Source organism: Glossina fuscipes, unplaced genomic scaffold, assembly GCF_014805625.2.
Source record: "Glossina fuscipes isolate IAEA_lab_2018 unplaced genomic scaffold, Yale_Gfus_2 3, whole genome shotgun sequence".
NCBI lineage: Eukaryota > Metazoa > Arthropoda > Insecta > Diptera > Glossinidae > Glossina > Glossina fuscipes.
In genome coordinates, this window is record NW_023998417.1 from 16,434,316 (window position 1) to 16,450,294 (window position 15,979).

Here is a 15,979-nt window from a genome sequence, read left to right on the forward strand (position 1 = left end):
CAAATGGATTGCAATTTCTTTAAGTACCTGGCCCAAATGAGTGCCCCACCTGCTTCCATGAGAAATTAAAGACGATCAGAAATAGGCCATTTAGGCGGTAGCCCGCTTTCGCAGGATTTTGCATGTTGTTTTCTATTTAACTATATGTATTTTTATATTTAACGCGCTCCAGACAAAGTGTTACGACGCTTATGTTCATAAAAAGGACCCGACAAAGTTCTATAAATATATCAATTCTAACAGCCAAATCTATGATTCATCACGCTCCTTGGGCATATAAAGTGCACCATGAGAGTAGTCTTAAAGTCATTAATGTGCAGTCACAAAAGAAATGTTGAATGATGAAATGAATTTTTCGGTTTCGCTTAATATAATTGAACATAAACATTCTGGACACTGGAAGCTTCTTGCATGTGGCAATAGCACAACAGAATCACTCTTGCTATTTGCCCCAAATGTATTTTTAACTATTATTGTAATAAAACATTAACAACAGCAATAACGAAGGACACACGCGCGTAAAAACCTACACATACAGCTAACGAAGTAACCGACCCTTCGTATTTTTTACATATCCACTATTCGACGTTTGCGTTTAGGATCCACCTTATGTTCGAATCGTGCTCCGATTTTTGTTGACACGCCGCTGCTGTAAGAATATGGCAGCATATTGACAGAAGTCAAGCACCTGGTTTTAATTTGCAGATGTCATTGTTATCTTCTTTAACTGTTCTTTCTGTTTTCCTATTGGGTTTGCATAACCGCTCTTCCAGGAGCAGCTCGATTGGCGATGTTTTTACCAGGAATGCTGTAAGCTGATATCATTCTCAGTGTATAAAGCCCCGCAACAGCTTAAAACGAATTTTTAATAATCTTGCGATATATACACATTCTCGATCTATCTGAAATGCTGAAAGGAAAAAATTTTGCAAACAACCATCTATTCCATTAATTCAAACCTATGGCGAGCATGACAGATTGGAGATAAAAATGAAAGTTCATCAACATTTAAGATTGAGACTTTGCAAGTCTTTTTTTTTGAAACCACGCTTTTCAAGCATCCTGTACTGGTATATTCTTTCATATTTATTTGTTTACCTTGACGCCTTAAAAGCTGGTTTAAAGCACAGATGTGCAGTGATCATCGAGCTGTCTTTTTGATAAGTTAAAATCTATGTGTGCTGTGAACGTAACAAAAATAAACTAGTTTTTGAGCCGTATTTTTAGAACATTTTTGGTCACTTGCAGTACGTGCAAAGCTTTTACATCTCGTGGTACGCTAAGAGGGTCGAAATAAAGAAAGGTTTAATCTAAATCTAATTTTTTAATCCATGACCTAAAAAAAATAGTTTATTATTTAATCTCTAAGTTTGATAGCTTTCTGTTTAAAAGTATAATCAATTTTCTTACCATATTTCTTGTTTTAAAAATGCAAAAAAAAAACTTTTATTATTATTATTATTTTTTAAATGCTTTTTAATTAAAAAAAAGTTTTTCTTCTCTTATCCTAGTTTTTGTTGCATGAGTTTTTTCATGTCTCCAATAAATTTCCTTTTTTCCTCCGCTCTTACTTTTATAATAGCACCTGTTTTTCGGTTATTCTTGGCGTGTTTGTTTTTGTCCATAAAGCAAAAACCTGAATATTAAGAGATCTTTTTAATTCCTTTTTAAAGATTTTTAAAAAAGTAGTGGTAATGTTAACAAAACGCTTCTCTTTTCATTATATATTTGGTACAGGGTGTATTGTGTTTAGGTATGTGCAGCATCTGGAAATATTTAAAGTAACTGTATATTTATACCGATTTTAGGGTTTTTATGAAGGTGGTCTGCCTGTCGACATATATGTGTGCTTCCGACGAACTGTCGCACACTTTTGAGATATTTTGACGAAATTTAGTACACTGACGTATTTTTTTTTTGCCTATGGATGAACCTTGTAGAAAATGGATCTGATCTCATCATTTTAACGACTGTTCCTCATATAAACCTCTTACATTAGTTAGAGTTTTCGACAAAAACCAGCGGAAAATGGCATTTTGGCATACAATAATCATACGGAAAATTTGGATAAGATTCAACCACTTCCCGTATAATTGCTGCTATCGAAAGTAAGCCTTTACATAGCAAAAAGGTGGGCTTTGTAGCCTTTGATAAAGAAACTTGGACGATAACAGTAATTTAACCTAAAAATTAATTGTATCAAATTTGGACTAAATGCGTTTATGTTTTTTGACCCCATTCCATATAACGTTACCCCTAAAAAATAAGCCAACAAAGTCTAATTTTTAGAAAGGAAATAAGTAAAGAATAATAAGATGTTTGCCAATAAAATCAATTTCCCTAAATTTGGGTGACGTCCACGTTTTGGCGCCCCACGGAATAATGGCAGAATTTTTATTCTGGAAATGAGTGAAGAAGTTGTGTAGGATATACAATGGCGTCTTTTGCTTGACTGTATAAATTCTTTAATTATGTTCTACTTATTTCAGATATATAAGAAGGTAAGGCTCTATCAATTGGTTAAATTGTAGATTACAAATAAAACGCCCTCATCGACACTAAACAGTGCCTAAAACCATTCAATTACATACGCGCTAGAGCTAAGATGTTGTCAACAGGCACACTTATGCGGCCCTCCTGATCCAGTTACAGTCATTCTTCACATCTTAACATTTTGTCTTAACATTCTCGACATGCATGTGGTGGATTAAAATATTTTGTAGGTTTCATTAACGACTGGAGTCACTTCGCAATGGTTTATCCCATGGTACCTATCTGAAAACCAACATTGTTGTCACTTCTATCTTCGTTTCCGTGCTTTTTTATAGAACTATTGGTCTAGACATTCAAAATACAATTTTGAGACGTGAAGTATTAGATTAGAGATCACTGTTCGCATGTTCCGGAAATGATAAACACGTTGTTCAAATTTTCCACAGTGCAAACCCAAAAGTCCTAATAAGGATCTTTAATTGCAAAAGTTCTATGCCTGATTTTCTGACAAACAAAAAATTAAATTCGATGCGCGAAGCAGGAATATTTTTTAATGGCATTTCTTTTGGACGGTTGATGGTGTGATTTTGATGAATATTAAATCACCGTAGGATGAGAGGTATATTGATTTTGTCAAAACGTTTGCAAGGCCCAGACGGAAGCATCAGGAACGGCACAAAGTTTATATGTTCTTGGCCAGCATTAAATTCTAAATCGATTTAAGCATGTCTCTCTGTTCGCCTGTGTAATGTCTGTTGTAAACATTCTCTTGGCCTCAAAAATTAAGACTTCGACTTCAAATATGGCACAAGCATTGGAAGTTCTTGCAAACGAGTTGATATTGAGAAAGGGCTACATCGATCGAAGGACACGCCCACAGCACCTCTGTTTTTCAAAGGAAATGAAGTATTGGCTTGTTGCTCATCACCCTTAAACTCTCTTAAACTCTTAAATTATAGTAGATGAATCAAAAAAAATTTGAAAATATATTCTACGAGCGATGTTGTAGCGCCGGTACGAAAATGGAAAAAAGTGTCCACGCCTACCCAATGTTATAGTGTATGAAACTTTAATTATTTTTTCAATACCTCTATAAGACGCAGATATAAGCTTCCAAAACCGTATAAGGTATACAAATTCTTGTCCATTCACAACCCTTGAATGCACCTAAACATGTCCGCCTCTTCGTCTGTCCATCCGCCTGTTTGCGTAACATTGTGGAATTTTAGTAAACATTCTCCCGTTAGAGAAACTAAAGATACCGCCTACATATTTGCAATAGAATTTAAAATTGACCTAAACTTTTTAAAAGACACGCCTGCACCGCCCAAATGCCTCAGTGAAAAAACAATTTCTATTTAGCATGGGATTTTTGTTCTTTCATTTTTGTCTTTTTGGGGTTAAAGGTGATGAGTATAAAAGATTTGTTTCGACGGAATTTAATTTTCTTGCTTGTTTACTGTTGAATTCGTTTTGGATATAAGTGGAAAATTTCCTTTTATCGCTGTAGTAGAAAGAAAAAGGTAAGAAAAAAAATATTAGAAGCCTTAGAAGCGCCAAATGTGACTTAATCTCAGATAAGGTCAAATAAGTGTCTTGCTTCAGCTTTTGTTGTTTTGGTTGTTTCTTTCTAGTTTCTTTCTTTATTGGAATATCATCGCAAAGCGCTTTTAAACTTATCAAAAAACTGACCTTCTTTTCTATAAAACAAGCTCTTATACTCTTAGACGTAAATATTTTGCATTGATTTTTCTACTGCTCCGCTGTCTTTTTAAAACACAATCGCATACAAACACAAAGTGGTGAAACTTTCGATTTCTTTCATTCTCGTTCAATTATATTTACTTTTGCGTTGAGACAAGGTTCAATGATTTATAGTGTAGATATGTGCACTCACGCAACAGATGCAAATGTTTGTGAGTCTATGCTATTATATTGAGTGAATCGTTTGCTTAACTATCATCCAAAAAATGACTTCAACTGGTTGAAAAATTCTTGTCTTTAAATTTGAGTGATGCGCGATTTCTGCTTTTCTCCAATAAATAATTCCATATTTACGCATGTATGTTCGAATGTATAAACGCTCGCAATGCTAACCAATCCATAGATTATTACATCATTGTTTTCCGAAACTTTTCTCAAATAATTATGTTGATTGAATACATTGTACTGATATTTATGATTTGTTTTTCTTGTTGTTATTACTCAATGTTATTTATCTCCCCGTAAATGGGACATTTTTCTCAGTCGTCGTACATCGGCTTAATGTCCTTGCTTACGGATTCTTTTTTTTTGTTAACCTGAATTTAGTAAACTCGTTAGTGAACTTTGCTCAAGCTGTTCTAACAGAAAATCGATAACCATTACAGTTGCCTGCCCACTACGCTTTTAAAAACCTCAACTCAGCAGAAGATGAGACATTTACACATTTTATTTAATTGTGCAGATTTTGATTAAGACAAGTAAGAATACTACAGTGCGATATGGACCACCATGGAATACCCTGCACCATTTCGCATAATACGCTTATTCATATAATGACTTTTGAAAATAGGTGTTACATGTAAAGTGATAGGAAAGCAGTACGATCCGGATCATTTTCAACAGCGGCCGCCCTTTGGCCAAAACATGTCGTTGTGCCAAATTTTATCGAAATATCTTAAATATTTCGACCGGCAGTTTGAATAAAAAACAAGACGGACAGAAAAGTTTAGACCGATTCAGAGTCATTTTCGAGTCCACCTTAAGTCCTTCTGAGCGTTGCATATGTGCGAATAAACTTAATATACATTCTTAAGCCACAAACAATGTAGAGTATGAAGATTTCTCTTTAGTGTACCTGAAATTTGCTTCCGCTATTGTTACGCCGCGGTTTAGACAAAATGAAAATCTGTTAAATATATGAACAATAACCACGAATTTTTACAGCAAATCAATATCTAAAGTTGCTTGTGGAACGTATCATTATTTTGAGTTAAAAAGCTTAAATACAGACTATTTTTATTTAAAAATTAGTAGTATTAGTGTCCTTGTCGCGATCTTTGTAGAAAGTAGATAAACAGTTCGACGAAAATGAAACACATTCATTTTTAACTTGGCGTCAATTTCGTAAAGCGTACAAACGAACACATCTGTTTTGATCACCGTGATTGTTTTTATCGCAAAGCAAAAGTTTGACATTATTTGCACGACTATAAACGTATATGTTAATCTGGTCAGTCGTTTATACAATTCGCAAAGCTTGTAGAAAAAAGAGCGCATCTTATAAGGTAAATTAATGCTTTTTTAATGTTTAGAAATTTGTTTTTTTTTTTATGGTTACTTTTTTAAATTATTAGTTTGGCGTTGTCCATTAGATAATCGGTGTTAGTTTTCAGCAACCTATTGATAATCGTACTTGAAAAATGCTACCACTTAAAGATATTGTTACGGTTCAGTCAACCATAGCAATGTCATATTCTGTAATATTCAGCTTGCGTATGGTTCTCACTGGGCCAACGTCTTGCGTAATGCAGAACCGATTATTAATATTAATGTTTTTGGAACTATCAATTTTCTAATAAATTTACCGTTTTGATATGGGCGTCACTTGCAAGGTTTTGCACAAAAGCAAATGCGTTAGCTAGGCACAGCTGTTCGGGAAAATCATTGGATGAAATTCTTCGCGCTAGTGGCGCAACGCTCACTCTTCTCACTCTGCCTATAGTAATTTCTTTCAATTGAAAAAAGACTAAATTTTCTTACCTCTGTACCTTCCACAGAATGCGCAGCTGTTAAGAGTCAGCGTTATTCCTTTTTCTATTTCTTTCCTAAATTAGTTTATTTCTTTTTTATCGCCTTCCTTAAGCATAAATGTAGACATTGCCGAAAAATCCAAGACCTACCGCAAGCTCATTAGTTAAACAAGTTATGACATTCAAAAAAAAATTAGGAATTGAGCTACTCGCAGGGAATGCTCTCATCTGCGTAAAGACATTTATTATTGTTCTTTTTCAAATGCACCCCCATCAATATGTGTATTTATGCTCCATGATCCGCCTTGGAGAAGAAATTCCATTATTTAGAGCAACATCAAGGTGTCTAAGAATAATGTTTTATTGCATTTCAAGTAGACAAGACACCATGAGACACCATCAGATGCTTCAAAATAAATATTCGTTAAATCTCAACGACTTTTGGTGACAGTGGCAGCCGTTTTAATAAGCAGTCATTTTCGTTATTTGTGTGGCAAAAATTCTGTTTTACTCAAAAATGTGCAGCTACACCTGCAGTTTAATGTATGCGGCTTAGACTTTGTCTGTATAGTGTATTTATAAAATTATAAACGCAAGTACATCTATATGAATTCTGTTTACATTCAGAGCACATATTCTGCTACTTTTTTATTTTTCTACTAATTTCACTGCTAGTTTTCTCCTAAATATTCGCATTAACAATATATCATAAAATAATGTATAGATGCATTTATGCATGCACATGTAACAGAGATTTCTAGTAGACATAGCATATTGAGACGACAACAATTTTCCAACATCGAATCGCAATTCAAACAAAAAACAAGTAATAACCTGTTTCTTATTCGCTAAACATGTAATTTTATACGACTGTAAAGTCCACGATAACATGAAAGAGAAATTCTTTGAAATCAATAACTAATTGTTTGTCCATAATTGACGGTACGGAATTGCGGATACATCTGTGCTACATAAAAAAGCACAATAAGCCACTTTGCAAATATAAGCGCACTTATTTATGCCGATTTCGATACTTGACATGCGACACTTAGAAATAAGCATCAGTTACAACGTGAACTTAGTCAATATAATGTTCCATTCGCCTGGTTTTGGCACATCTCAAGCATTTCTTCGTCAAAGCCAATTCAATAACTTGCGTAAAAATAACGTGAGCCTAATTAGAGTAAGTATTTTCGAAAGAATGTATAACATTAGATTGCGGGTCACGAAAACGAATGTTCGATTTTTGATTTATAGTTAAACATGTGAGTTATGGACAAATCTTCTGTAGCTCATAAGGTATTGAGTGGATATGGTCGACTTTTTTGTTTTTTATTATATTATAGCATATTATAGAATCGCCAATAGAATACGAAATTTTTTAGCGCAGTTCATCTCTTTGTTTTTGAAAACAAAGAGGTTCTTAGTGTATATCGTACTGTGGGCGTGCACTTTGACCGATTTGCCCGTCCTTTTAATATAAGCCTGCTTCCAATTTTTTGAAAATTTGAAAATGATGTCTTACTTTTGGCGACCAAGACGATATTTGCTGCAGAGACCGCTGTGTACTTCATAGGATTTTTAATTGGGAAAAAAATGTTTTGGCAAATTAAATACACCGCCAACTGTCGGTGTTGGGAGATTCTAATCTTCAGTTCAATTTTTATGGGAAACGTTAATAGCTTCCAAACCATTAGTATCGACATTGCGGAAAGAAATATATTGACAGTAAAGTTGCATTGAACGACCAAACTTCAATACGTTTAATTGACTACTTCTTCATTTATGGGATCATGCATTCAGGCATGTTCATTTTGAAAACCCCTAATAAAATAATTGCAATCTGAAGACAATGTTTATTATTAAGTATGGAAAATAAAACAAGTGATATTGTAGTCGGGCTTGGACGACTTAAATACCCTTCACAACATCGTCCACTTTTATTTTTGCGTTGGACACAAAAATTATACCTTATTTTTATAAGAACTCACTATTATGGAATCGTATATTAAAAATGAAACCTCTTTGCAAAGAACTTTCTTACTTTCCGTAAGAATGGTTATGGCGAAGAGGTTCCAAATTAGTGTACGTATTCAAAATTAAGCGCAGTTAATTTTTTTACCTAAACTTGCTTTTGTGATCTGACTTTCATCATGAAGCTTTGCAAAGTAGGCCATTTCGTCATATGAACTTCACTTCAAAAAATCGCCCCAACCGTTCCGAAGTTTTCATACCAATTTAGAATGCCGATGTACTATTACTTTGCCACTTTTGCCGAGAAATTTTGAAAATTGCAATTCTTTCTGTATAACTTTTCAAAGGGGAGTAGCCGTAACTAACACTTTACGATGAAAACGTAGAGTAAAGGAGCGTTTAATGTCGAGTTATAACTGTCTTTTTTTATTCTCTTTTTCTTTTAATTTATTATTTTATTCTATGTTATATATATACATTATATTTCGTTCGAAATCACATACCAGCGTCCTCTTTTTTACAGGATTTACATTTCTTGTTCTTTAATAATAAATTTTTAATAAAATAATTAATTATCTTATAATATTTTTAAATACATTGCATTGCAAAATTCGTGGTTGGTGAGAATGTGAAGCCTCTTTCTTAAATCGACATTTGCTACTAAATATAGGTAAATAAGCTGCTTAATGGAGAAGGTCAAAAAATAAATGAATAAAAATGAAAAGAATAAAATCCTCCCCTTTTGCAGCTGTCGTGCAAAAAAAACAATCTCTTAAAATAACCTCTTTTTTAAAGTTCGCTTTCTATAAGCACCTACGCACACGTAGTTGCCGGCTTAACACATAGTGGGTATGTGATACTTCACTAACATTAATTCGTGGAAGCTCAACACAACAAGGAAATCCCGTAAAAACAACATTTTCTGACTGAAAAATTGTTGGAATTAATTAAAATATAATCCCTTACCCGCTGGCCTGACAACTTAAAATAAAATCAAGTGAAGCAGTAAGCGATAAAATAATCAGGCGAAATAATAAAGTAAATCAAGCTTTTCAGGATCTTTCAATTTCTCCCTTTTGAAAGCAAGTTTGTTTCTCGTATACAGCAACTTTAATCTTTATAGAAATGTGGGGTTGAAAAACCTTAAAGTTCCACAATATACTATAATCAATAATAATATAATGCAGAATATGGGAGATGACTACGATATGTTACCGTTCAATTTAACGTATCAATTTAATAATACAGGTTTGAATTAAAAAGGAAAAATTATTAATTAAAATCGATAATAAAACCTGTTACCACAGGTGAGAGTTCACTTTTTTAAATTGCAAAAATTCTTAAGACTTTATTCCTATTTTCTATGTAATACCAGGTGAAGGATTTTGATATACATATACAGTTATTTTTTAGCTATTTTGGCTGTGCGTTTCTTGGAAATAAGTACTTTGTCCATAATAACGGCTAGATATCTAATACGCTATCAGCCTTGCATTTCATTGTCGTTTGCTTGAAGGTTCATAAACCAAGGATATCTTTCACCATTTAGCACCATTAAGTTTAACCTTCCACCTTTCTCAATGTTTAGAAAAATCATCAAGAGCAAATTGTCAAGAGCTCCGGAACAAATCTGAGGATTTACGGCTGACCTTGGGTGAGGAAGCAACATACGACTTTTTCCAAATAAGTTCGTAATTTATCTTTGATCAACACACTCAAAGTTTTTAAAGTTTATGGGCGGAGCATATGTGGTTACATTCAGAAAAACATAGAAAATTTTGGGATCATATTTTAGATCGTTTTTTACCTATTGTTTGCACAACGTATTCTGGACATTACATCTTCTGCGCGAATTCATGTCTTTGTCATAGTTTGCGTATAGTTTCCATTGCTTATATCACTTATAAATCCCCTTTCTTTTTTGCTAAATTTGAAGTTACACCAACGACCTTTTACTGTTCGTGTTGCTGGATATTGGAATGCATTACCATTTAATCAGAAATGGTTCGACGATCTTTCAAGTATATTTAGAAAGAAATTGACCGCACCACTAATGTTGCTGGTTTTGTTGCTCGTAGGAATCGATAATTACTTACTTTATGGAGCAAGCTGATTATATTAGCAGCTATCTAGCTGACTTTTACAATCACTTATGTTACAGGTTCTCTTTGCACCTGAAATTCGTTTATATAACTAGGTAATAGGCTCGCGGCTTTGTAATTACTTAATAAATGAATAAACGTACTGAAATGAGAACAAGTAGGAACATTATAGTTTCGCAATGTCGACTCTTACATATCCTAAACTACTTCGCCTATTTCAGTTATTCGCTCGTTTTAGTAGTATTACTCCAAGAAGTACACATTATTTTCTCGCAAAGTCATAATTGTCATGAAAGCGTGCATATTGAAATGTTAGATTTTCTCTCCATATAAAAGTTTGCGTTCCGGCATGGCGCCGATATATGTTGGGGTCCAAAAAAAAATTGACCTATACAAATTCACTACCGTTAATTTTTTTTGCTGAAAAGTTATTGTGAATTATTAAAATACCATGACATATCTGATATGGAAATAGGCCCGTGTGGTTCAAATTAGGTCCACTTAATTTTTTTATTTAATTACTATCATGAGCAAATTTTGTATTACAAAAAAGTAAGCAATTAGATTTTTATATTTACGTTTCATGAGAATCCTTATATGTGGTAGTATCCAAAAAATAGACCTACGTGGTCGAAATTCGGTAAGGTAGGTTTCTTTGTCAATACTATTATGAGCTAAATTGGGAGTTCCACTTTGCGTAGGAATAGTTATATGAGAAGGGGTTACAAAATTGACTTCGTCCTTGGGCTAACACACGTCTTAAATACAAATTTACGTGGGCAGATATCAGACGGACGAACAGGTTTAGATCACTTCAGACTATATTTCCGCTTCCTCACAAATACGCACTTGAAGAATATGCCAAGAAATAATTTTTGTGTTTTAGAATAAAAATAAGAAATGTGTTAGACAATGTGGTGTATGGTATTTAATGGTCGGCCTTGCCCGAATATAATTTTCTTACTTGGCTTTATATAACATAAACAGTCAAAGCACTTGAGGTAAACAAAAAACAAATACTTTCAATTTAAGCAAGTAAAAGGTGATATCCGATAGCCGCCAATGCGGCACCTTCATCTTCAAAAAAAAGAGAAAAAATCTAAATTTTACTACGCTATAATATTGGGTAGACCTGGCTCAATTTTTGTATAGCTAATATAGCTTTCTATGTATTTAACGGCAGCTTAATTTTTGCGATTAGGAGAGTGTTTGCCGTACATATTTGACAAACGGATGCACGCTTACATGATATAGAGTTTAGAGCTAGGCGCCTAGATCGATTTCAAATTTGGTGCTAGGCTAGAATATACACGGTTTATAGGGTCCCTGTAGCGTCCTTCTGGGAGTTGCACACTTTTTGCCAAAATGAGTATATCTCAAATTTTCAGTGGTGGATATAAACATGAGCAAAATATAAATCATTCGTATTTAGAGCACGATTGACCTAAATACACGTTCTACTCGATAAATGCTTCATTGAATGTGAATACATATGAATGCTTCAGCATACGTAGTTCCAAAGATACACGCTTGCCTTTTAAGTAAATATAAATATTCAGGGAAAAGTAAATAAAACACCTTTGCGAATATAAGTGTGAACGCCGTACCATAGAACAAGCGACCACAGTAATGATGCTTTAGATGTTTATCTAACATTTACTTAGTTTTGACGTTTATTCATTTTCCATGGAATAAAGTAGAAAATGCTGCTCACGTATAATAATAATGCTTCATAGGCACTGCGTTAACTCTTGCAACCAATTCAATTTATTGTTCATTAGCTAAAGCAAATAAAAAAAATTCGCTTAGTTTTCTATTAATTATATAAATTTGATAAGTTGTAGAGCTGTTAACAAATAGGTCATGATGAAGATGATATCTTAAACAGAAAATTTCTGACGCCAAAATTGCTACCAAAAATATTTTGGAAATTTTAACTGAGATTAAATTATGTTTTTATGATGCGAAACAAATACTTCTTCTAAAAGCTCTTTACACATATGCATCTTTTATACGTTGGACTTCGCTTATGGTATGCTTTTAAGAGCTATTAGAAAAATAGCTGATCCAAAGCTTGCTTATGGTATTAAAATATATTAAGCTGATCCAAATATCTAGTTATATAGCATTTTCATGTTACCATCTCCACAAAAAAAATTAACATAAGTTAGTTGTTAAAAGGCGGTATAGTAATCAAGTACAGGCGGCTCTGCTTTAATCCAAAAATAAATTTGGCAAAACGTTAAGTAAAAAAAAAAGAAAACAAGGGAGAAATACTTTTTAAGCATTTCTTGATAACTATTACAATATCAGTATTTAAGCACGCCCACCTTTTTTAAATAACATAGCTTTCTTTAACGATTGGTTAAGTTTTCAAACCGGATATTTGAGTACGCTATGCTTTATTTTGTTTACTATTATTCTTTTGTGTTTAAGGATCCCAACGACAAACAAACATACTGCGATACAAAATTAGTTTATTTGTCTATTAAATTTTTGTTTGCTTATACAAACGTTTGGCAGTTAACGTATAAATACGTATTCTCCTAACAATTTCGTTTCTTTTCCATATTTTGTTTTTACACCCCACGTAATGTGAACGCTTATGCGTTGACGAACGCATAAATATTTTTTTATATATTATTTTGTGACCTAAAAATCTCATAAAAAATGTTGTTCGCATTTTCAACTCTCAGTACTGAGGCAGCGGTCTCATCTAATAACAATTGCCAAGTAGGACGCTGTTGTTGTGTTTTAGATACATTTCCTAAAAACATATTTTTATTATATAAAACCTACAATTTATGTTCGTGCGTTGGGTTTTCAAGAGTCTTAAATCATTCGTAAAATGTTAAAATTTACATGAAATTGATATATTGATATATTCTAATAATCATGATTAGTTTTGAAATATAGGCTTACTTTGTTTACCACTCATAATATATTTCCGCATATTTATATAGCGCTGTTGCAGCGCCTTCTTAAATTCATTTTAACTTTAAACAATTTTTTCCCAACTTTAATATATTCAGAAAATTTTTGAATCAAACAAGTATCTGTCATTCAAACTTTTGAGAGATGCTTGTTTCCTACAATAAGGGGTATTTTTAGGAACAAAATGAAAGTTTTTATCGATTGAATTAACCAAAAACAACAACTAGTTCTCAGGTCTGCAAAGCTGTTTTTAAGAAATCAATTTTATAAATTTTATTCTAATTCACATTATACAACATTTGGTATTTTCCCCCATTCTCACGGCTTGCTTAAAGTGAGAAACAAAGAAAAGAAAACAAGTATATTATAGTCTGTGAATGCCGGCTAACAATACACATTATTTTCGAGCAAAGCCTTAATGTCGTGAAAGCCCGTGTATGGGAAAGTTAGATTTTCTCTGTGTTTAAGAGTTTCCGTCTCCTGAAGGGGCTTATATAGGTTGGGGTCGAAAAAAAATGGATCCAAATACACTACCGTTAATTTTTTTGATGAAACGCTACTATGAATTAATTTTCATCACAAAATATTAAAAGTTAAGCCATGTTCCAAAAGAACTTACTACTCAGGGGATATCTTGTATAGAATGCCAAGAAATAGACCCATGTGGTTCAAATTCGGTCCAGTTCATTTTTTTATTTAGTTGCTATCGTAAACAAGTTTTAATCAGAAAAAAAATAATAACAATTAGACTCTCTTGGCATATAAGTGTTCAGGTCTCATAAGAATTCTTATAAACGACGGTACCCAAAAAATAGATCTACGTGGTCCAAATTAAGTTAGGCTACTTTCTTTGTCAATTTAATATTAAGTGAGTTAATTTTCAAAATAAAATATAAGTTCGACCTTTTTATCATATAAAGCTTCATTTTCCATAGGAACGGCTATATGAGAGGGTCTCAAAAATTGCCACAGCCGAAACAAATTTTTCCTACCAATTTAGAAAGTCAAAATACTTTTACTCAGCGACTTCTATCGAGAAGTTTTGAAATTTTTAGTTTTTTTTTTTTAAATAATTTTTCAAGAGAAGGGCTTGTATGAGGAGTGGCCGGAAAGGTGGACCGATGTGCACAATTCTCAATAGTGTTTGTGCTTGGGTCAGAGTAACTCAATATACCGAATTGCCTCAAAACATCTCGAGAATTGTGGCCGTTACTTTGCAGACAAATATCGATGGACAGACATTAGACAAACAGACAGGCAGACTGAAAGATGGTCAGACGAACAGACAAGACCAGGTCGGTTTAGAAAATGGTTCTGAATCGATGGTATAGCAAAAAATGAATCTAATTTAAGCCGCCTGGGTTTTACATACGGCCGCACAAACTTAATATACTTTATATCACCAATCAAAAATTTGAAATGTATTACATGAATTACTAAAGGCTAAGTCAGATAAATCGGGCTTTGCGTAACCCAACCACACTTAAAGAAAATTTTCTTAGTACGATCAATTAAAAACTATTTCTGCTATATCGGTGGTACGCAATTCTGGGTGATAATATAATTCAGGTGCTTTTGAATTGGAATATGAAAGTCAACCTTCATCAAAATAATTTTACTTATGTCTATGTTTCGATGTTTTAGCTCACGGATGAAGTTGTACGTAAAAAGGCCGAATATCAAAAGCATCTCGAGGGTTACAAAGCATTAAGGACGCGTTTCGAAGAGCATTATATAAAATGTAAGTGAAAAACAAAAATGTGTAGAAAACAAAAAAAGACATTGTTTGCCCACTTATGTGTTAAATATTAGCTGGGCGTGGTGGTCGTAAATTGGATGATGTACGAGACAAATATCAAAAAGCCTGCCGTAAGTTACATTTAACCCACAACGAATACGTTCTCTCCATTACCGAGGCCGTCGAAGTCGAAAAAGATTTTCGTAATATTTTGCTGCCGGGATTACTGGAACATCAACAATCAGTGCAAGAAAGCTTCATATTGTTATGGAAGAATATTTTGCAAGAAGCCAGCCAACATGGTGATCTGACCAGCGATAAATTCAAAGAGATACAAAAACGTATTGATAATGTGATAAGTAGTGTAAATCCCAATGAAGAGTATCGAGAGTTCACTGAAAAGCATAGGTTTGAGAAGAAATATGTTCATAAAAATTATAATGCAACTAATAAACTGATTTTTTAGAACATCCCCGACAAGTCCAGTAGTATTCCAGTTCGATGAAGCACTTATTGGAGATATACCTGGCAAGCTGCAGTCGAGTACTTTAGCGGTAGATAATCTAACTGTCGATTGGTTGAGAACACGCCTCCTAGATCTGGAGTTGTCTGTTAAGGATTGTCAGGAAAAGCAATTGAAAATGATTGAACACGTTGACGCAGGCGCGCCGGTTACAGCCAATGGTAGCTTAAGCTCAAATGGCACTAACGGAATGCAATCCAGTAAAGAAAGTCAACAGTAGGGTTTATAAGAAAATGCTTTAGTAAATTTTACGATTTATAATAATTTTTAAATTGCAGCCGCCAGTGCAAGGATCTAAATGCTTTGCGCTGTCAAGAAAAACAAAAGCAGAAATTAGTGGATATGATTAAGTTTGCTTTAAACGAAGTAGGCTGCGAAGAATTACCCTCTGGTTGTGATGATCATCTAACTTTAGATCAAAATTTTATAGAAGATAGCTTCAACAATCATCAACAGGTAGGTGCTTAGTAGCGGAAAGATT

The 15,979-nt window shown here is 33.5% G+C and overlaps 1 protein-coding gene across 13 annotated transcripts in view; it reads left to right on the plus strand.

Annotated features, from left to right (window-relative positions):
- The window catches only part of LOC119634387 (tyrosine-protein kinase Fer), a 37,112-nt gene that overhangs the window by 14,370 nt on the left and 6,763 nt on the right, over positions 1–15,979 (plus strand). For all 13 annotated transcript variants that reach the window (XM_038028503.1, XM_038028494.1, XM_038028502.1 and 10 more), the window contains 4 exons: positions 14,882–14,978; positions 15,050–15,383; positions 15,442–15,714; positions 15,777–15,954. In XM_038028503.1, the coding sequence (XP_037884431.1) occupies positions 14,882–14,978; positions 15,050–15,383; positions 15,442–15,714; positions 15,777–15,954 (882 nt within the window). The remainder of the gene's footprint in view (positions 1–14,881; positions 14,979–15,049; positions 15,384–15,441; positions 15,715–15,776; positions 15,955–15,979) is intronic.